This window comes from Mugil cephalus, chromosome 1, assembly GCF_022458985.1.
Source record: "Mugil cephalus isolate CIBA_MC_2020 chromosome 1, CIBA_Mcephalus_1.1, whole genome shotgun sequence".
NCBI lineage: Eukaryota > Metazoa > Chordata > Actinopteri > Mugiliformes > Mugilidae > Mugil > Mugil cephalus.
Window position 1 is genome coordinate 6,258,208 of NC_061770.1, and position 21,014 is coordinate 6,279,221.

The 21,014-nt window shown below is 41.2% G+C and overlaps 3 protein-coding genes across 3 annotated transcripts; 2 read left to right on the forward strand and 1 right to left on the reverse strand.

Moving 5' to 3' along the window:
* Positions 1 to 1,473: 1,473 nt before the first annotated feature.
* Positions 1,474 to 5,880, forward strand: LOC125017074 (P2Y purinoceptor 1-like). Its single transcript, XM_047599932.1, has 2 exons — positions 1,474 to 1,632; positions 3,418 to 5,880. Exons 1-2 carry the CDS (start codon positions 1,538 to 1,540, stop codon positions 4,466 to 4,468), a joined length of 1,146 nt encoding a protein of 381 aa, XP_047455888.1. The 5' UTR covers positions 1,474 to 1,537; the 3' UTR covers positions 4,469 to 5,880.
* An 816-nt stretch (positions 5,881 to 6,696) lies between these two features.
* LOC124996912 (UDP-glucuronosyltransferase 2B20-like) lies at positions 6,697 to 10,771 on the reverse strand. Its single transcript, XM_047570331.1, has 2 exons — positions 9,901 to 10,771; positions 6,697 to 8,617 (listed from the first exon to the last, which is right to left on the reverse strand). The coding sequence occupies exon 2, from the start codon at positions 8,613 to 8,615 to the stop codon at positions 7,020 to 7,022; it is 1,596 nt and encodes a 531-aa protein (XP_047426287.1). The 5' UTR covers positions 8,616 to 8,617; positions 9,901 to 10,771; the 3' UTR covers positions 6,697 to 7,019.
* A 538-nt stretch (positions 10,772 to 11,309) lies between these two features.
* pfkfb1 (6-phosphofructo-2-kinase/fructose-2,6-biphosphatase 1) lies at positions 11,310 to 20,931 on the forward strand. The gene is made up of 14 exons (XM_047570344.1): positions 11,310 to 11,514; positions 14,996 to 15,121; positions 15,198 to 15,294; positions 15,442 to 15,508; positions 15,631 to 15,705; positions 17,160 to 17,216; positions 17,297 to 17,418; positions 17,540 to 17,747; positions 17,825 to 17,971; positions 18,821 to 18,925; positions 19,449 to 19,578; positions 19,674 to 19,736; positions 19,810 to 19,874; positions 20,459 to 20,931. Exons 1-14 carry the CDS (start codon positions 11,463 to 11,465, stop codon positions 20,516 to 20,518), a joined length of 1,374 nt encoding a protein of 457 aa, XP_047426300.1. The 5' UTR covers positions 11,310 to 11,462; the 3' UTR covers positions 20,519 to 20,931.
* The last annotated feature ends 83 nt before the right edge of the window (positions 20,932 to 21,014 follow it).

Sequence of the window (21,014 nt, forward strand, 5' to 3'; positions counted from 1 at the left end):
AGTGTATTCGAAGATCACAATGCCAGGATTCATGGGCCTTAAATAGTGAAAGAGTGGTCAGGGAGACATCATTTTCACACATGGATTGGCCACCACAGAGTCCAGACCTTGACCCCATTGTGAATGTTTGGGATGTGTCAGACTCTCCCATCACCAGTACCAGATCTTGGGCAAAAATTAATGCAACACTGGATGGAAATAAATCTTGTGACATTGCAGAAGCTTCTTAATGAAACAATGCCACAGTGAATGCTGCTGTAATCAAATCTAAAGGCCTTTTTTTATGGTGCCGACTTTTTTTTTTTTTTTGGCCAGACAATTACATAACACTTCAGCCTTTCTTTAACAGACTTAACAATCATTTCATGCAGAAAACATATAATAAGAAATATCCAACACAGAGCTTTTTTTCCTCCTTTGTCCTCAATATAAGAAAATCCATATCTCATGTAGTCAGTATTGTGCAGATATTCTATATTGACTGCAACCACCTCATCACACCAATAAAGCCCGTGCAGCTGGGCCCTCCTGGTGGACCAGTGGCCGTGAGAACGCTCCTGGAATGGACTCTCCAAGGCCCAGCACAACACATGAAGCTCAGCCTTAATGCACCACAGTGTCTCTTCACATCCACATTGTCCCCACTTGACCTCTTTTCTCATGTGGAGAAACTGTGGCAGATGGATGTTCTTCCTTATCCCAGTGAGAAGCAGGCCGCGAGATCCTGCCAAGACCAGGAAGCCATTCACCTCCTTCAGGAGCAAACCATCAGAGTGAATGTCGATGGCATTGAGCAGAAGCTGTTTTGCCACAGCTCAGAAGCAGCGAGAGGAGGTTACTGAAAGACCCAGAGAAAGCCACTACATATCAGGCAGAGATCCATAAGCTAGTGGATGCCGGCTATGTGGTGAAGCTGGAGCCAGATCAGGTGGAAACCACAGAAGAGTCCTGGTATATACCACATCATATAGTCCAACATAATGGAAAGAACTGGGTGGTGTATAACTGCTCCTTCCAGTGTCAAGGCCACAATCTGAATGAGCTCCTGCTGCCAGGCCCTCTCTAAGGCCCCTCATTACTTGCTGTGCTTCTCCGCTTCCGAGAGCATGCCCTCACCTTCAGCAGTGACATCTGAGGGATGTTCCGTCAAGTACGGCTGCTCCAGACAGACAGACCACTGCTCTCCTGTGGAGAGACCTGAAGCCAGACAGCCCACCAAGCGTGTATGAATGGCAAGTCCTCCCCCTTGGAACCACCTATGGTCCCTGCTGTGCACCATTTGCATTGCAAAAACATGTGCTGGACCACAGCTAGCCAGGGGTGGATGTGCAAGTCATCATAGAGAAGTCCGTCTATGTGGACAACTGTCTGCACAGCCTAACCTCAAGAGAAGCTGCTAAAGCTCTGGTGGACAAACTGCACCATTTTCTGTCTGAAGGAGGATTTGAGCTGAGGCAGTGGGCCAATAACGACCCCTCCATCATCACCCACCTTCCTTCTGAAGACAGGTCAGACACCTGTGAACTGTGGCTGAGCTATGGTCGGTCAGGTGTCCAGGAGTCAGCCCTCGGACTACAATGGCACTGCTCATCAGACACCCTGTCCTACAAGCATCGCACGATGGATTGCTCAGTAGCCACAATGAGGAACATATACAAAATTCTTGCCAGCCAATATGATACATAATACCTTACACCACCAGAGCAAAGGTCCTCATTCAGTGCTTGTGGAGCAAATGGAGAGGCTTGGATGACCCGCAGCTCCCAGATGACCTTACAGAAATCAGGAGGAAGTATTGGATACTGCGGGGGCGTGCGTCGACACCAAAGGAAGTGCACGGATTGTAGGAAGTGGAGAGGGAGACCAGACCCACCTAAGATGGCTGACCTCCCCGCAGCTAGACAGCGCACTTTTGAGCCTGCCTTCTATTCTACCAGCGCCGACTGATTTGGGCTATACATCGTCATCAAATTCACTCCTTGAATTCAGGGCCAGCTGTGGACTTGCAAGTGGGGGATATTGTCATGATTGTGGACAACCAGTTGCCCTGGGCCCTCTGGCCTGTGGGAAAGGTCACTCAAGTCTTAGGTGGAGCTGACAACTGTGTCCGGTCTGCCAAGGTGATGGTGAAGAACAGAACTTACACCCAGCCTGTGGCGAGGCTTATAAGTCTCTCTGCTCTTTCTGAAGAGGAATAGTGGCCTTTCCAGAGATTTGAATTCACTCCTTGAATTTGGGGGCAACTGTTGAAAAGGCTGGTAGCTGAGAAGGGAGAGACTCATTTCGGCCAGTAGGTGGCACATGGCCGCTGTTCTGATTGGCTGAGGAGCCAGTTCTGGGCAGTTCGAACTGGTTTGCCAGCAGCAGGGGAGAGAAGACTACAGGTGTTTTTAAGAGTCTTCAGTCTGTTCTGGTGTTCCAGGTTCTAGTTTTTCAGGTTAAGAGGATGTGTGCGTCCATATGTCCTGTAAGTAGACTTCAGTTTGATATTAATATGATTATTTGTGAATTGCCGTTTGACTTTGAGCTGAGAAATAAGCAATGTGTTAATGTGGTACACTTTCATTTTTGTTGTATGAAAGTAAAAGCAGTGTGGGTTTTCACTCTGTTTTATTCTGTGTACATCCTAGAAATCACACGCACCCACAACTACAAGTCCCTGTAAGAACCAACCAAGTAGAAAATAAAGAACTCTCTCTGCAACCCATGGCTTGGTCATTGAGACCCATCAGAGCCCTGATCGGAGTCTCCACAGTGATTCGTGCTCTCCAACCACCCTACATCTTAAAACTGTTTTGTCATCACCTGCTGGGAGAAGGCCAGTTCCATGTGTGATCTATTTTATGCGATCAATTCTATTTCTATAGAAACCATAAATGAATGTGCAGTATTTATTTATTTTTAACATCTAAATCTCATAATTTGGGGTCGGTTGGTTCAGAGATTCAGTTCAGTGACCTTATCATATACTGAGCTACCATCAGAGGGAGACTGTTGCTTCTCTTGCCTCTCATTCGTGTCAGTCTCAAAGCTGTATAGGTTGTGATTCAAATAAACTGTCTGCTTACTAATCCTAACTTTGTGAATTTTATTATATTGCTGTGTTTTGTTTTTTTTTTTAGCAAAAGTTTTCACACCAGGTGCAGCATGTAAACAAACTGACAGGGAACATTGTAAACTATTGTAGACAGTCAGTTTTTCTCCATGTGAGGGCAGTTTTTAAAACATTTTCACCACTGATTTTCTCTTTTTCTTTTTTTTTTTTATTGAGCTACTACATCCACTATCATGTTGTTTTATATTGCACTGTTAAAACTGTATAAAGCCCAAGTGCTGGCTGTGCATGAAAAAAAAAAACTCATCACCTTGCTTCAAACAGGAAGTTGAAAAGTAGGTTGTGGTCTGTTGATATTCATAAGCCAGTTCTGCTAGAGAGAGTGCTTGTACTGACATCTGTACTGCTCAGAAGAACAACACGAACATGATGAATAAGACACTTTGTACACCTAATAAGGGATTCTATGAAAACAAACTACTACCTGCTGTTTACATCTTGGTTTTCTTCATTGGGCTGGTAGCTAATGGATGTGGATTTAAGTCCTTGCTGAACAAATGGAAGAAGCTGGGGAAGATTAATGTGTTTGTTCTCAACCTGGGACTTGCCAATATCTTGTACCTGCCCACGCTTCCATTTTTGGCAGCATACTACTTGATGAAAAGTAGATGGATCTTTGGAGATGCGTTCTGTAAGATAACAAGATTCTGCTTCAACCTCAATTTATACGGCAGCATCAGCTTCCTCACCTGTATAAGTGTGTACAGGTACCTGGCTATTGTTCATACGATGAGAGTGAAGGGAAAGATCACTGTCACTCACTCTGTGGCTATCTCGGTCGTGACTTGGTTCCTGGTGAGTGTTCAGAGTCTTCCTGACATGTTCTTCCCCAAGAACTTCATAAACAGTACTGGAAAATGCTTTCACACCACCTCCACAGACCATGTTGAGGAATACCTGAAATACAGTCTTGGATGGACACTCACTGGATTTTGTATCCCATTCCTCATCATCCTGGGCTGCTATGGACATGTGATCGTTGTTCTCTGCCGCACTAACACAATTGACAAGGTACTGAAACAAAGAAGCTTGAAGTTGTTGTTTATCTTGGTTCTTCTCTTCTCTGTTTGTTACATCCCCTATCATGTATTCAAGAACCTGACGCTCTGGTCAAGAGTTTCATCAAAAAAAAATCCATGTCGTAAATGGGACAGCGCAGTCTTTGGTGCTCATCAAATAAGTCGTGGCCTTGTATGTCTGAACAGTGCTCTGAACCCTCTAGTTTACCTCCACATGTTGAATGTTCGGGCTCAGCTCCGACAGCTGCTCCAGCAATTGAGTAAGATGTTTAATCATCGGTTTGTGTCAGACTCCAACAGTGTACCTGTGTCACAAAGTTTAGATGAAGTTTAATAGGAGTAAAGACTTTAATGTGAATTGTTTCACAAAAGGTCAAACAGATTCTTGTACATAAGTGTATTCGTCAGACCCATAAATTAGACAGTTTTTCTCTTAAGTCTCGTAATGAGTGCATCTTCTTTCTTTTTGTGTAAGAGGATCTATTTTCATTTCTGCTTGTCATGGGTCTGCGGCTATAAGCTAAATATATTAAAAATAAAGAGGAACAAAAACTAAACTAAACTTGCAGATGCGGTGTAAGAGTCTTTAAGTACACCCACACACATTTTCAGATGTATGGTTTATGATTTTGTTTTAAAACAAGAACTTAATAGACAATATTTTCCTATTACTGAACTGTGAGAAAAATGATTCTACATCTCATGTGATCTAAACATCTAGTTGCTATTTTGTCACTGCATCTAAAGTTTAAACCTTAAATGGCTACTTCCATATTGAAAAAAAATGTACCATGGAGTTTTCTTCTCAGTAATTTCAGCCATCTAAGACATCATAGATAGAATGACCAACACCACTTGTCCTCACGCCAGTTGTGACTTGGAGCATGGATGTCTTCCTCCTGCTTGTAGCTTTGTATTCATCGTCGTGTCTGCTCACGCTTCCATTTCTGATGGCGAAATGTCTTATGAAAAGTACATAGATCTTTGAAGATCCATGTTCCTTGTTCTGTGGTAGGTAACAAGATTCTGTTTCAACCTTTATTTATACGGCAGCATCGACTTCCTCACCTGTACTAGTGTGTACTGGTACCTGGCCATTGTCCATCCATTAAGAGTGTCGTGGCCTATTTGTCTGTGTCAGATCCCAGCTCTGTCACTAATTAAGTTTAATCCAAGCAAACTTGTTGCTGTATATACTAAAATAATTCTGTCACTATCTGTATTAGGTGCCAGTTCACATGTAGATCAAAGTTGTTATCGATGTTGTTTTATTGTTTAGCACATCTACCATGTTGCAACAATGAATTGTGTTTGTGATAAATTATGTTCAAAAATCTAATGACTGTCACAAAACACATTATTCACCCAAATTCTTTTTCAGACCAGATCTCAACAAAAAGTGTTTTGTGGTTTTAAGACTATATTGTATATGTTAGTGTGAATAGGGACATGTGTGGGTATCAGCTGTGGGTTTGCGCTCCACCCAGTACTTCCTACTGTTGTTATTTTTGCAAATATGCAAGCATTAGTACACTCAAGAAGAGGGTCTGTAATAGTTTTTGTTCAGAGAGCATATTGTCTGGGAGCTGAATGAGAATGAGAGGTTGAAGCCTTTACTGAACATTGCAAACACAGGAAACAACCCCCCCCCCCCACCCCTGTGCCTTACTGTTGCATGTTCTAATATTTGTGATGCAAGTTTGAAAATAAATGTTTTGGGTCGCTGGGTTTTTCCTGTCTGACTCATATCTGCCTGTTCTTTCTGACTCCACGGCCTGATAGAGGGTATCATTGTAGAAGCTTCAGCTCAAAAACACGTTTTGATCTTCGCCCATAAAGACTGATCTCTGAAGGGCAGAGATTGTTGTTCCTCTTTTTTTGTTTTTTCAATCAAACAAAATGTGTTACACGATCGTTAATGGAAGCGCATAGGTGAATAGGCGACTATTTATATCCAGTTTGTACAGCGATCATATCGGGTCTGTGCAGGACAGTGATTTCTTCTAATATCAGCAGCCGTTTGAAAGAGCGGGGGTTTGGCCGGTCCAATCTTCAGGTCATCAACAAACTGCAACAAACTTTGTCTGCAATGTACGCGATGACATATGAAGAAGGAAAAATAGGCACAGCTGGAGGTCCGACCCGGGATTTTTGCCTGTTTGAAAGCAGCATGTCTACCAGTTGGGGTCTGAGGGGCAATAAATATTAAAAGTTCTAATTACGTGTCTATACAATTCCATATGCAACTGGCTTGTGAAACCTGCTCAGAAAAAAATCTAATTATTAGACATATTTAAACTAAAAAAAAAAGAAAAAAAAAGAAGAGTAACGCAATAGTTACTTTCCCTGGTAACTAGTTACTTTTATAGTGGAGTAATTCAGTTACTAAATCAGTTACTTTTTGGGAGAAGTAACTAGTAACTATAACTAAGTACTTTTTAAAAGTAACGTGACCAACACTGTTAATGACTGAGTGTTGTACTTCAGCTATTATGAGACAAACATGAGAATTATGTGTTCTCTCGTTAAAGCAACATAGCCAAAAACTTGTTTCAAAAGATAATAATTTAAACAGTGTTTCTTTTATTGTGAAGTAATTCCAGGCATTGCAACATAAAAACGGATCACTTAGATATGTATTATAACATGACATTCATCAAGACTTAACAAAAAGTATTAGCTTATTATTATTATTATTTACTTTACAAATGTATTATTTATGTTTAATTAAATTAAAATGATTGCATTTTCCACTAGGTCCCAGCTAATATTTCCTTTATGCTATTAGTTATATTGTTCCCTGTTGCTGTTTGCTGTTTAATGAGTTCTATAATGCATGTTCTTGTTTATCTCACTGCAGTGAGTCATTTTTGGTAACATTTTATCTATTCACACTTTGACTTCTTGGTCCTTAACAGACATCTGATAGAATATCTACACAAAAAACAAACTAATGCAATGATCACTAAACCAAATCCCACAAAGACTGCCATCACATCTATACAATAATAGGCATACCATGGCAACTGATATGAGTCAGTGCGTAGATGTGCTGCGCCCTTGTGCCTCATGGCGTACTCAGTCCAGAAAACGGCAGTGTCGATGGGTTTCATTGGTTTGTCATGGTGAAGCTGTGACAGTTTGAGCATATTCCGTTTGTAGGGTTTCTCTGGGTCTAGAATGTTCTGTAGAGCACTTGTCAGAGTCTTAACATCCAGCATTGTCACTTCAACTATCTCAGCCACACCCCGAGCTTTCAAACGCACCATGTTGTCATCTTGGTCAAATATGAGAGGAATTCCCAGAATTGGCACACCGTGGTAGATGGCCTCGTAAATGCCATTAGTACCCCCATGTGTGATGAAAACCTTGGTTTTGGGATGTCCTAGTATATCATTTTGAGGCAGCCATTCAACCAGCATGGTGTTATTTCCCAGTGACACTGGTCTTCTCCCAATGTGTCTCCACACAACCTTCTGAGGAAGACTGGCAAATGCTGAGGCAACAATCTCCGATACCTCGGGGCCCAAGTCACTCAACAGGGTGCCCAGAGTCATGACGATGACACCATGCTCACCAGACCTCTGTACAAAATCCTCAAAATCAGCTGGAAGAGGCTTGGAAGGCTTACCCTGGAAGCCTCCAATGTAGAAAACATTGGGCATGGTGGGACGAGGCAGCTCAAATGTAAAGTCAACACGCATTAGCCAGATATCGGCTCCTTGAATAAGTGACATGGCGCTGACATTATTTCCAAAATAATGATTGCAAACAGCCTGGTACGGTGGATTGGAAACAACGTGGTACATGTAAACCAGAATGCTGTGATAGATTATATTACTGATTCTTTGAAAAAAGTCCATCTTGTCAGAGTAATGGGAAAATAGTTGAGGGATATACGACAGTGGAGAAGGAGCTATGGCAAAGTGTGCCTCTCCAGAAAAAAGCCAGCGCACATTAAAAACCAAGGGAAGCTGAAGATAGTGTGCCACCAGCACCCCACCTGGAAATGCAGGGTCAGTCAGAAAAACATCATATCCGGTTTCCTTCAGCTCCGTAATCAGTGTTTTATTCTCAAAGATGCTGACGACCAGTTTCGCCACAACTTTCTGGTTTTCTCCTATCAAGTGGAAAAGGTTCCTATAGAACTTGAAAAATGCCCAAAATGAGCCTTTACGCTGACGGATCTCCATTGACCTCTTCAAGAAAGAAGTCATGAAGTCTTGACTCTCTATATTTTGGGCCTGTTCCTGAGGGATTGTGATGGATGTGTAATAGGGTGAGAATTCAGAAACATACCAGCTGGTGGAGGAACGTAGCACTGTGATTTGATGACCTTTACCATGTAGTGCCTCCACAAGGATTTTCATGTTAAGCCAGTGGCTCCCATCTATAGGGTAAACTAGCACTTTCCCACTGTCACAACTGGAAAAAGTGGCTGAAAACAGAAGGAGGAACGCCAGGGCTGGATACAACGCCATCACTGTAGAAGAGACACAGAACTTACCATACAAATATTTGCAGCTCATACAGTGCTGCAACTACAACTAATAATAACTCTAATAACTAATAATCTTAAAAAATGTATTAACTGACTTTAAAAGCCATAGTTTATGGTTAGCAGGTTAGCAGTTAATGGTTAGCCAAACATTGTATTTGTCGTCATGTTTCACGCATGTCATTTCTCACTGTCTCCAAAATCAATGTGTATGTAGTCTGGGTAGTTGATGCTGCTACTGGCTGCCATGTCTTACTGAAGTCCTTTACATGATACTTAGTATGTATAACGTTTGGTTGGTTTTACACATTTTTTGTACTAATTAAAATAAAAAACATAGTATTATCGGGCTTTAGAGGAGCAGGTAGGCGGATTTTGTTGCTTTTGTGAGAAACAGACTAACCATTTCCCTGTTCCCAGTATTTGTGTTGATTTAAGTTTTATATTAACCATGCAGCTACAACAGTAAATAGGTAAACAGGTTGCTGCCAAACTAAAACCAAAAGAGAATTGCAAGTACAGGAGGTGGTCTGATTGTCGTTAAAATAAAATAATTGATGTATGTTTTGTTTTTTTACATACTGTATATTATCTTACATTAAACATTAAACGTTTCTCAACACCTTTTGGTTTCCAACCACTCTACGTTATACAGCATTCTTTTTGGTTTCATTTTTTGAATCAGTGTGGGTTGATTTTCAGTGTTTTCAGCGTTCTTTCTCATTTCACTGTTCACCACTTGTTAAGCAATGCAAAGTTCATGTACATCAGTGTATATATTAAAGCATCTAACCTTGCTGCAGTATTTAAAGCATGCACATTGTGTTAGGAAATGTGTAAAGACAACATAACAACTTAAAGGTTTTACCACATGTGTGAAGTAGGTAGGTTTAGAAAGGACCTGTATTAAATTTACACATGGGACACTGACACTATTTTGACACCGCGTTCCAAAGTGTTTTTACATCTGCTGTTGGACATATTGGTTAATTTTTATTATTGGACCTAAAACAAGAAAGCATAGCATGGCTATATATATGCCAGCTCAGGATTAGCTGTAATCTGTAACTGTAGCAATGACTAGGTTGAAATCTGCCTTCATCTGTCGACAGGATATAACAAACCCACAGCCTAAACGAGAGCAAGTGTCATCTAGATCTTAAATCTTGCTGAATAAAACGGCTGCGTGCCCTGCAAGCCTTTTTAGCACACAAATATATGTATATAAATATATATAAAATGTGTTTGTTGGCAAAATTAGTTCTTACCAGAGGTTCTCGTCCAAACCAAAAAGAATTCAGTCTTACGGAGCAACAGCCCTGGTGAGCTTGCAGAAACACAAGTGAATGTATAACTCTACATGTCTCCGGCTTAACATGTTATTTCTCTTCACTTGGATTGGGTAAAATTTTAACCACTCTTATACATTGAAGCACAGAAGATAACGGTGTCTCCTCCTCTCCGAACACAGAAATGATGAAACAGGCAGAGGAAAAAAACAAACATTTACAGTATACTTGGAAAAAAGCAGTTTTCTCCTGTGTCTATCAGTCATCAACCACAAAGATGGACAAAACCTTTCTTTATGAAGAGTGGCTTTGATGCTCAGTGCATTATTGGCAGTGCATATCCACCGTCTGTAGCTGGAAAAAAAAAAAAAAAAAAAAAAAAAAAAAAGATATAGAGAGCAAAACTGTTTTGTTTTAACCAGGCCGTTAAAGTTGGTGGGATTTCTGTGTTCATTTATCAGGCCGAAAGTTGCAAATTTATATTAACCTGCACGACAACAACTTCACTTCAGCCACTCGTTAACCTTTCTGTCCCACTTTAGAATACAAAGTCTAGTGTCTACTGTACCAGCCTGTGGGGGCGGTGTTTTGACCTGGGGTTGCTGCAGTTGCTCAGGTCTAGGTTCAGCAACATTATGTCCAATGAGGTCAGCTGTCTACCTTCATACACTGAGCAGGTTATTCCATCGATGGATTATTTCTTCCCTGCTGGCACGCCCACATTCCAAGACGACAATGTGAGGATTCATCAGGCTCAAATACTGAAAGAGTGGCTCAGGGAGGATGAGACATCATTTTCACACATGGATTGTCCACCACAGAGTCCAGACCTTAACGCCATTGAGAATCTTTGGGATGTGCTGGAGAAGGCTTTGTGCAGTGGTCAGATCTTGGTGAAAAGAAATCTTGTGATACTGCAGAAGCTTCTCCAAACTCAAAGCTGAAGGCAGTTCAATGTAATATCAGAGTGCTTGACCTTTTTTTTTTTTTTTTTTTTTGGCCAGGCAGTGTATGTGAAGTAAGCTAACCAAACAATAAATAAACTATAAACTAATCACAACAAAGCATTTGTGACAGCACTAGACTTGGTTGCTGATTTCAAATCACTCCCTCCTTGTTTAAAGAGTATACAACAGGTTTCCCTGAGGCTGACATTACAGCACACAAGACTGAATATACACAATCAGTGATTGTAGTGCGTCAGCATAAATGTTGTCATGTCTCAGTGTTCAGCAACAATCACCTTCTCAGCGACCTTTGCACTCGGTGTGATGCACACCGAGTGCTACTTCTACTTCGACGTGTGTATGTAGTGAACTCTGGCCCTGGCAAACATTAAAGGACAAGCCCAGTGCGCTGCTATCATATATCCATGTGCCGCAAAAGGAGAGGGCTCCGAAGGGTAGGGGTGGGTTGAGAATACTTTGGCACAGAGGTTCAGCTTCTTTAAAAAGCTTTAGTTCTGTTGCCACTAGGCACATAATCTTGTGCGTCGATTGTGTCGATGATCTGCCGGTTGTTTCTTTGGACTGTTGCACAGAATGGAGCTTCCTCAACTGGAACACGTGAGGCTCCGCAGATGTGACAGCGCAGGTGAGATCTCCCTCTGCAGAGAGCATGCAATAAAAGCACACAGAAAAACAAACCCCGCAGAAAAGATTCTAATATATGATAGAAGGATATGTTCATCCTGGCTGGGTGCGGCACAGATACGAAAGGGTAAAGATGAACTCTGTGTTTCCATGCTTATGCAACAATGAAACAATTTCCTTTTTGAAAAATAACAAAGTATCAGACTGGAATTGACAGAAAAGTTTGCCTATTTTTTTGGCTGACTGTCAGTTATTGGGGTTTTCTTATGTTTATATCAGTATTTACAGGTAATAAACTATTTACTTGCTACATGAAATAGTGTCTTCACGAGACAGTAAAAGGCCCAGATCCCCAGACCCTGCAAGCTGTTTCTGAGCAAAACAAGTGCACTAATGTTTCATCAGTGGGTGTAACGATGTAGATAAGAGTGACACTTTGTACTGTTTTATTTATTTATTTTTAGAGGAAACGCCACAAAAACTTAATAAAGGGATAGTTTCTTTTTAAATTGTGACTGTATGAGGTACTTGTCCATAGTCAGTGGCCGCTCCTGACAAATCTCTCAGGGTGGGAAACGCTGGACAATGACACTATGACGTCCAACGTGACCTGATTAATGGGTGAATTAACAGCAGGCTAAGTAGTGTCACATTGCAATGAATTGGTTTATGCTGTTCAACTCCAACAGCGATACCACCAGTCTTTTATGTAAAGACAGCTACTTCAGTGCTAATGAAAAATAAGTCTTCAACAGTGACAGTCTTTGACAGTGAGCCAAACACAGGCCTCATTGCCCCAAAGGAGAAATTGACCATGACCTTCAGTAGTTAAAACATCAGTGTAAGCACGTGCCATATTTAGATGATCACAGCTGATTATCAAGAAGACATACTGCATACTGGTCCCCTTTGAAAGCCACCGGATTCCACTGACTAAAAGCGCTTTTTCTGATGCATTAAAACCCCAAAACCACACAGCAACATATCAAGCAACATGTTTACTACTCCTTCCTCTGCTTCAAATAACTAAACTAAACTATCCCTTTAAGCTTTTATATGTGCATGAGAGAGGGGAAACAGAAGAAGTGCGATAAAAAGCCGAAATCCTACTTGGCTGGTGCTTCTGGGAGAACATCCTAAAGTCCCAGCTCAATGTAATAGCACGTCATGTCTCTTAATGGTTGCATTTATACCAAAACAAGAAGCACTGGTTTTTGGTGACTATCGCTGCCTGATAGTAATTACCTCTTAGACTTTGCTAAACCTCTTTACATGATGTTCTTTGTTTGAAGCTAATGGATTGAGTTTGTTGTCACATAGGCCCACCACGAGTGGTTACAGAGTATCATCCATGATGTTGCAAGGGTTGCAGTTGTGTGGTCTGAGGCTAAACACGCAAACACACAGGATGCAAATGTGTTCCGTAGTCTTAAAATACTTGTACTGTCTTGTACTTGTACTTGTACTTGTACTTGTACTTGTACTTGTAGTGTCTTATACTAAATCCTCTGACTGATTACCACACATACTTACTTGATTAACTTTTACATCTATGTAGCTGAAAATGTAAGACATTTCTCATAATTAGTTGAGCTCAGGTTGATGTGCGGTTGTTGCTGCAGTTCAGATTGTGTGCACCTAACTTTCCTTATAGAACAATTTTGAGATGCTTGTATTTTGATGCTTCCTATTTTAACTCCTCTACTCTTTAGTCAATAGTCATTTTTACATCTGACATATGACCAGTTTTAACTGTTATGTGTTTGTGGACAAGCCAGATTCCAATGTTGAGATATTGTGTAGTGAGTTCCAGCATCACCAGAAAAATGAATGAACTTAAAGCCCAGTTTCACGCCCTATATGAATGTGTAGTATTTATATATTTATAGCATCTGGGACCAAGTCTTTTACTAGTGCAGTGAACTGTAACTGGACTCTACTTCATGGAGAACTGCAGGTTTAAGATAAAGGTGTAAACTGCCCTCTAGTGGTAAGAAAGGAAAAGCCCCACTGCTCTTCTCAGATTGACACTCAAGCCTCTTAAGTCATGAAATAGACGGAGAGACAGACAGGCAGTGTGGCCTCAGAACCCTTTCGCCCCCCCTCCCTCGCCTAATGAGTATCTCTCTTAGCAACAGTCAGCTGACCTGGAGTAGATTGAGTGCAGTGAAGCGCACACATGCAGATCACAGACCTGTGACGCTCACTCCTCCACCTGCCACACAGGCCTCATGGCGTTAACAATTAACATGTCCACAGAGCAGAAAAACCTCACACAGACTCCTCTGCTCAAGATCTGGGTGCCATGGATGGGATGCAACTTGAATCGCAGGAGGGGATGTAAGTGCAGTAAAAAACAAAAAAAAAAAAAGAGAGAGAGATTGCATTAGATTACCTACTCTGTCCTGTTCTTTGTTCTGCCTGCGTGTTAACTTTCTTGTTTCGGTTGATACAGTCATTGTCTCCACTAATACTAGTTACCAGCAGTCATGGGTTTGAGCTCAGCCCTGTCAGGGGTTACAGGTAGGAAGTGAGTGATAGAGGAATCAGCCGTGGGATGACGGCCAGGCTGGACCAGAAGAGGTCTGAGTTGGCTCTCTGTTCACTGTCTGACATGGGCCTTTGAGCATTTTCCTGACACAGCATAACACATTCATTATCGAACAGCCTGGAGGCTGACTGTCCCAGGCACTGTGGACACACACAGGACATCCGGGAACTTCTGGGGGTGCAGCCAGCTGGCAAGCAACCCTGTAGTCCACTTTAAAAATGACTGCCATTTTTGATACAGAGAAGCATGCAACATAACTGGGTAAGAGACAGAGATAATTGTGTTGGGAAGATATCAGGGTTGTGTGGAAATACATGAGTGCCTCACTAAGTTTTCTTTGTACAATGTAGCTTGATAAAATAACTACGTGTCGTGTCGCAATCTTAATCAAAACCTTAGATTCAGACTACTCAGAATAATTGTGTTACATCATGAGGATCGTGGTGTATTGCTGAGCTGATTTGTAACAGTTTGCAGGGACATTTTGACACACTGAACATTTTGTCCCTGTGATAGTAAACCAGATGATGCAATATGGTACAAATGTTGTTCTTAACTTCTCAAACAGTGTGGTTGATTGATTGTAAAAAGATGATTTAGTTTATGGCTGGCTGAATCGTTTTCTACCAAAGAGGGGCAGATAAATTGTCTCTACACTAGTATGCAGACATCTGACCCTCACTGTGGAGCTCTTATTCTCTCAGTTAATGAAGATTACCTTGGCAGTGAGACACTGACACACGGCACATGTCCTGAAACACTGGTCCTCAGTCTGCTGTTGTGACTCTGGATTGCAATTGACCATCTGAACATGAGACAGATGCTCGACTGCTGAATAATGCAGACCACATGCAGTAAACGCTTGAATTCCGGCTTGAGTAGAATTAATTAATTGAATCCTTATGCTGCTGTGTGTTTGTTTCCTTCTCAGCCTCCGTGCCTCAGTTTTGTAACTCCCCTACACTGATTGTCATGGTGGGATTGCCTGCCAGAGGGAAGACGTACATCTCCAAGAAGCTGACTCGCTACCTGAACTGGATAGGGGTTCCCACAAAAAGTCAGTTCCCATCATGTCCCCTTATTACATAATCGAGGAATTTTGTATTTTCATTGTGATCCCTCTTTTCCACCAGTGTTTAACGTGGGCCAGTACCGGAGAGAGGCTGTTAAGATCTATAAGAACTTTGAGTTCTTTAAACCTGACAACGAGGAGGCCATGAGGATCCGCAAGTAAATACAATACAGAGACGAGCTGTGCATGATGGGAGTCAAAGCAGATATCTAAATCCTCCCTAAATCCTACACATCTCATCCTTATCATTCACTCATATTGCATTTTGTAGTCCTTTGCCTATACAAGTTTGACTTCTCCCTTAGGGCCTGTGCTGCAGCCGCACTAAAAGACGTCGCTGCCTACTTCACAAAGGAACAGGGCCAAGTAGCTGTGAGTAAGACGACAACTGTCCTTCGATTCACATTAAAAGATTCCAAGTCTATATGCTTGCCTGTTAAATAGTCAGTATGAATAGTATAAATGTTCTTGATTCTGTGTCCTGTCTCATGCAGGTATTTGATGCTACCAACACCACGAGGGAGAGGAGGGTAGGCATCATTAGTTTTGCCAAGGAGAAGGGCTACAAGGCAAGTGACACAATGGCTGTGTTTACATAGACATTAGTATTCCTCTAATAACCTAAACAATAATGGAGCAGACAGGCTCAATCAGAAGGAATCAGATTGAGAAGGGTGTTGGAATCTGATCTATTAGGAATATTAATGCCTAATGAAAACACTTGTCTAAATACATTCATTCATGAATACATTCTTTCTTCCCCACTTACAACGTAGGTTCAAATATAACACGGCCACCAGCAGCCAGTCATCTTATCTTAGCAAGAGTCAAGTTCTGTCTGATGTTGAGCTAGTCCGTTACATTTTATTTATTCAATCCATGAAAGACAAAGTTGCATTTTTTAGCAAGGTTTATGTTCTAGGCAGTGACGTGCGGTGAGGTTCATGGCTGGTGAGGCACTGACGTCATCAGAATCAGATTTACAAATATATGCACTCTACAGAGTAGCTTATTTGCCATTTGATTGGCAGCAGTTTACAGGCTATGTTTCATATCTGCAGTCTTAACACATACAAACTGTAGCCCACAAAACACACATTTCATTTCAAAAGAAAAAAAAAACAAAAAAACAAAACAAAAAAAAACATTATTTCTGTCTTACCTTTACTTATAAATGAAGTCCTTGCGCCGCTCCTTCTGCACAAAAATATCCATTACTTTCTGGTAAAAGTCCTCCTTATCTTCCTTCAGTTTTAAAAGCTAACTGTATATTGTACCTAGCCTAGCTTGCTCACAAGAAGTCACCAGAAGAATGTCTAGGATCATGAGTGCCCCCTGCCAGGAGGCAAGAGAACTGCACGCCTCACCTAGAACCTCTTCTCAGCCGTTAATGGTTGCTGTACTTAACCCATGAAACAGGTTACACACATACAGTTGGTGACAAACAACAACAACAAAAAAGACTGTTAAACTATATACATCAGCTAAACTATGGAAAATTAGTTCATATATTAAATGTGCCAGAACCATTTTATTGGCGACATGCAGACAGTAATATGCTCTACCCGCATGACAGCTAGCACAGTTAGCGAAGGGTTGTGTAATCCAAGGTGAGACTCGGCTCGCTGCTGCCTCACCAGCTTCTCTTCCAAGCATTTGAATGGCAACATGCGAAAATTCAGCGATTTTGAGTAAAACATTATCAAAATATATGTAAATACTTTATAGTACAAATCACTGGAAAAATATAACCATTTAAATTCTTTTATTATTATGTATATATTTTTTCTTTCCGTGGTGCCTCCCCTGACCGCACGTCGCTCGTTCTAGGACTCTTTCTTTGTTATCCGAAGACAAGTTCTTTATGATAAGCTCACCACCTGCTGGCTGTAGCTTCATTTTTACGATACAGACATAAAATAAAGAGTGTAACTGTATCTTCACAAAGAGGCTAAGCTAAGCATCTGACTGGCTAGCTGTAAACTGTTTAACTACTACTAATAGCTTTTCTTCTTGGATCCAGGTGTTCTTTGTGGAATCCATATGTGACGACCCAGAAATCATTGCAGAGAATATCAAGGTAAGAAACACATTCTTCAGTGTTAGAAGAAGAGTGAATAGGGTTCTTAATTGACCTCCTAAACTGATTTTTGTTTCCAGCAAGTAAAATTTGGGAGTCCGGATTATGCTGATCGTGACATAGATGAAGCAATGGAAGACTTCATCCAGCGCATCGAGTGTTATAGGGCACATTATGCACCTATTGATGATGAGAAAGACAGGTACGACCCACCATGCTTTTCCTGACATCATCATAAGAGGGGGAATAGATGACATGTTCTCCTTACTGCTGTTCAAGTTGTTTTTAAAGTTGCTTTTCCCCAATGCCATGGCTTTGATCAGGAAACTCTCCTACATAAAGATCTTCGACGTGGGCTGTAGATATCTAGTGAACCAGGTCCAGGACCATATTCAGAGCCGGATAGTCTACTACCTCATGAACATCCATGTCACACCGAGATCCATCTACCTGAGCCGCCACGGAGAGAGCGAACTGAACTTGCTAGGTCGCATTGGCGGCGATTCAGGCTTGTCCCCTAGAGGACAAAAGGTGAGCAGGCCGAGCAACAACGTCCACTGGGTTCATCGTAAAAGCAGTAAAACATCTCAGTAAAACTTTGTCTTCAGTATGCCAGTGCCTTGGCGACCTTCATCAGGGGTCAGAAGATCAGGGACCTAAAGGTTTGGACGAGTCACATGAAGAGGACCATCCAGACTGCAGAGGCTTTGGAAGTCCAGTATGAACAGTGGAAGGCTCTCAATGAGATAGATGCTGTGAGTTTATGAAGTACATCTGTGTGTTGTGAACTGCAATATAATCCTTCAAGTAAAGGGCGACACAAGGCTTGTTTCAGTCAGCGAGACAGTTTAAACTGAGCACAGACTCCATTACTTTTCAAATCTTGCTTAATTTGAAAGATTAAGTTATTTCTCCAGGTCGGAACGCACCAAGAGCAACATTTTACACTGTCTCATGGGGAAATTAAAGTAAACAACACTTGCCAGTCTGGTTGGCAGTTATGCACGTGCAAGCACGTTTGCTAACTCCCTAAGATCTGTAAGCCCCTCACATTAGCAGGAAAATTATTTTACCTTCTAAAGATTCCTCAGGAGATGGTACTTTCCAGAATTACATGAACTTTGTGGGTGGGACTTGTGGCGCTGGTAAAATATGTTTCTTGTATTTTGGGCATTTTTTATTCTACTTTGCTACTACTGCTCATCATTCTTCCAGTTTCAAATGGTTCCACATATCAAGCAGTGAATCACAGTTAACAGCAGCACCACTTGAATCTCTGCCATGCTTGATGTTATTTACTTCTCCTGTCAGTCGTCATAATGTTATGTAGAGGCAATACTTGTAAAAAGGAGCTGTCTTGGTGCTTAAAGTTCCAGTTGGTTTTAAAAAAGATTGAAGCCTTTTTATCATGAAATACTGTACATCACAACACTCAGGATTCCCAGGTTAAGAACTGTCCCTATGTTGAGCCTCAAAGATTGATTAGCATGGCTGTTGTCTCTTATCCTTGTTAAATGTAAGTAATGAGTGCTCACACTCCAGATGATTTCTGTTTCACTTGTTCAGTTCAAGTTGGTGTTAATATAGTATTTTTTCTCATTCAGGGTGTGTGTGAGGAGCTAACCTATGAGGAGATTCAGGAGAATTTCCCAGATGAGTTTGCACTGAGAGACCAGGACAAGTATCGTTATCGTTACCCCAAGGGTGAGGTAGGCACTGCTGTAATGTGACTTTTTTAAATTTATATGACAAAGAAAGCTCTTTTTTTTATTTTTATTTTTTTTATTATTAACCTACCATTCAACTTTGAATTCATGTTCACACTCTCAATTTGAAGAGCAGAAACACAGTTTTATCTTTGGATACATGAGGAACTCTGTTGTTGCTGCTACTTCTATATGCCAAGACCAATTTCTTGTATATTGAATCAGAATCAGACTAGTACAGTACTATTCAGAATGCGGTGGACAATATAAAAATGATATTTACATGTGTGCTGCATTTATGACAGTTATCTTTAGAGACGCTTGTAGGATGTTTGTGTTTCCCTAAAACAATGCTAGTCTCGCTGGTTCCCTTCTGAGTTCCCACATATCAGATGATTTGAAGTGAATTTACCCTAGTCAGATTTATCCTGACAGATGTTACGTTGTAAGAGAATCAGAATAAAGGTGGGTTTACAGTATAGTCTGTTTGAATTACTGATGAACTTTTAAAATGTCTGTTGTCCAGTCCTATGAGGACCTCGTCCATCGTCTAGAGCCGGTTATCATGGAGCTGGAGAGGCAGGAAAACGTTCTGGTTGTCTGCCACCAAGCTGTGATGCGCTGCCTGCTGGCCTACTTCTTAGACAAACCTGCAGGTACAAAATGAGAACAGGCTCTACAGTGAATGAGTTAGTTTCTGACACGAACCACAGACGCTCTATATGATCGTCACTTTCCTTTCCCTCCAAAGATGAGCTGCCTTATCTACGATGCCCCCTTCACACTGTGCTCAAACTCACACCAATAGCCTACGGTAGGTGGCAGTGTTTGGGAAATATGACATGTCAAAGCGTTCTCTAACAGTCTGCCTTTCTCTTCACGTGAAGGGTGTAAAGTCGAATCATTTTTCCTCAACATTGAAGCCGTCAACACGCACAGAGAGAGGCCGGGGGTGAGTTCTCATAAACTTTCCTCATAATAGATCCATGACCATCGCCATCTAGTAGCCTGTGGTACGTTAACTATCCCTGACAGCAGGCAGTCGAGCATCTGGTTTTGGGGATTTCTGTGGGATTCTCTAAATACACTCACTTTTGTTTTAGCTTTATTTTGGATGTAACATGTGATGTACTGACACAACAATGAACCTCTCTGATAGTTATCTTATTTTAAAGAAATTAGAATCACTAAATTAAAAATTATTTAAAATTTTTAAAATTAAAAAGCAAAAATGACCTTTTTCTGTTCTGACTGAAAAGTTGCATTCATAAACGATAAGGTGAACTCTCACCTAATGCCACATACTCAGAATTCCTGCTGCCTGGGATGACAGGTAGCTCATATTTGCCAAACTTCGCAGCAAACTTTAAAGTCGATGCTGTGCACTGTAGCTGACAAGAGTGAGGAAGCTTGCTTGACTCTTGCCACTTGTGTGCTTGTGCTTTACTCTTAGCATGCCACAGTAAACATTAAGATGTGTCTGAAGTTAATGAAGCGAAATCTACCATCTGTTATTCTTAAACTTTGTCTTTGCAGAACGTCGACATCAACAGAAACCCAGAGGAAGCTCTGCAGACTGTTCCTGACCACATATAAAGAGTGTATTGGAAGAAAGAGATTACGGTTACAGGAAAAATCTGCTTCTGTCTTAAAGATGTCTGTGAAATGTTTCTGCGTCTTATCTGACTGAATGTGGTGTGCTTTTCTTTTACGTGTCACATTGTTTACTAAAGATCCATAGAAACTCCTTGTGTCTTGAAGCCAAAAGAAAAACACATATACACATGTAGAGAGGCTGTGTTTCTAACCCAGGCCTTCATGCACATGTACAGATAGTAAATCTATTGTTGGTAATCCAGATATTGAAGTGGGAGTCAGCACCTTGGACAGCTCTCAGACAAACAAACCATTTGCTGTAAGTTGAGACTGTAACAATTGAAATGTATGCATTATAAAATGCAGGTGAGTTTGAAAGATAACAAAGTAAATAAATAATATAAAGAAAGGTCTCCAGCATGTCCGAAAATGTATCATTCTTAATTGATTCCGGTCTTAATTGATGAAAGAGCGCATTTTGGGAGTATTTTTTACC

What these genes read in the sequence shown, in the direction of transcription:
- LOC124996912 (XM_047570331.1), bottom strand. Translation starts at nt 8,615, where the DNA reads ATGGCGTTGTATCCAGCCCTGGCGTTCCTCCTTCTGTTTTCAGCCACT.
- LOC125017074 (XM_047599932.1), top strand. Translation starts at nt 1,538, where the DNA reads ATGGTCGGTCAGGTGTCCAGGAGTCAGCCCTCGGACTACAATGGCACT. An exon ending in ATCGCACGATGGATTGCTCA is followed by an intron (nt 1,633 to 3,417) that starts GTAGCCACAATG and finishes TTGATATTCATA; the next exon opens with AGCCAGTTCTGCTAGAGAGA.
- pfkfb1 (XM_047570344.1), top strand. Translation starts at nt 11,463, where the DNA reads ATGGAGCTTCCTCAACTGGAACACGTGAGGCTCCGCAGATGTGACAGC. An exon ending in GAGGCCATGAGGATCCGCAA is followed by an intron (nt 15,295 to 15,441) that starts GTAAATACAATA and finishes CTTCTCCCTTAG; the next exon opens with GGCCTGTGCTGCAGCCGCAC. An exon ending in TCATTGCAGAGAATATCAAG is followed by an intron (nt 17,217 to 17,296) that starts GTAAGAAACACA and finishes TTTTGTTTCCAG; the next exon opens with CAAGTAAAATTTGGGAGTCC.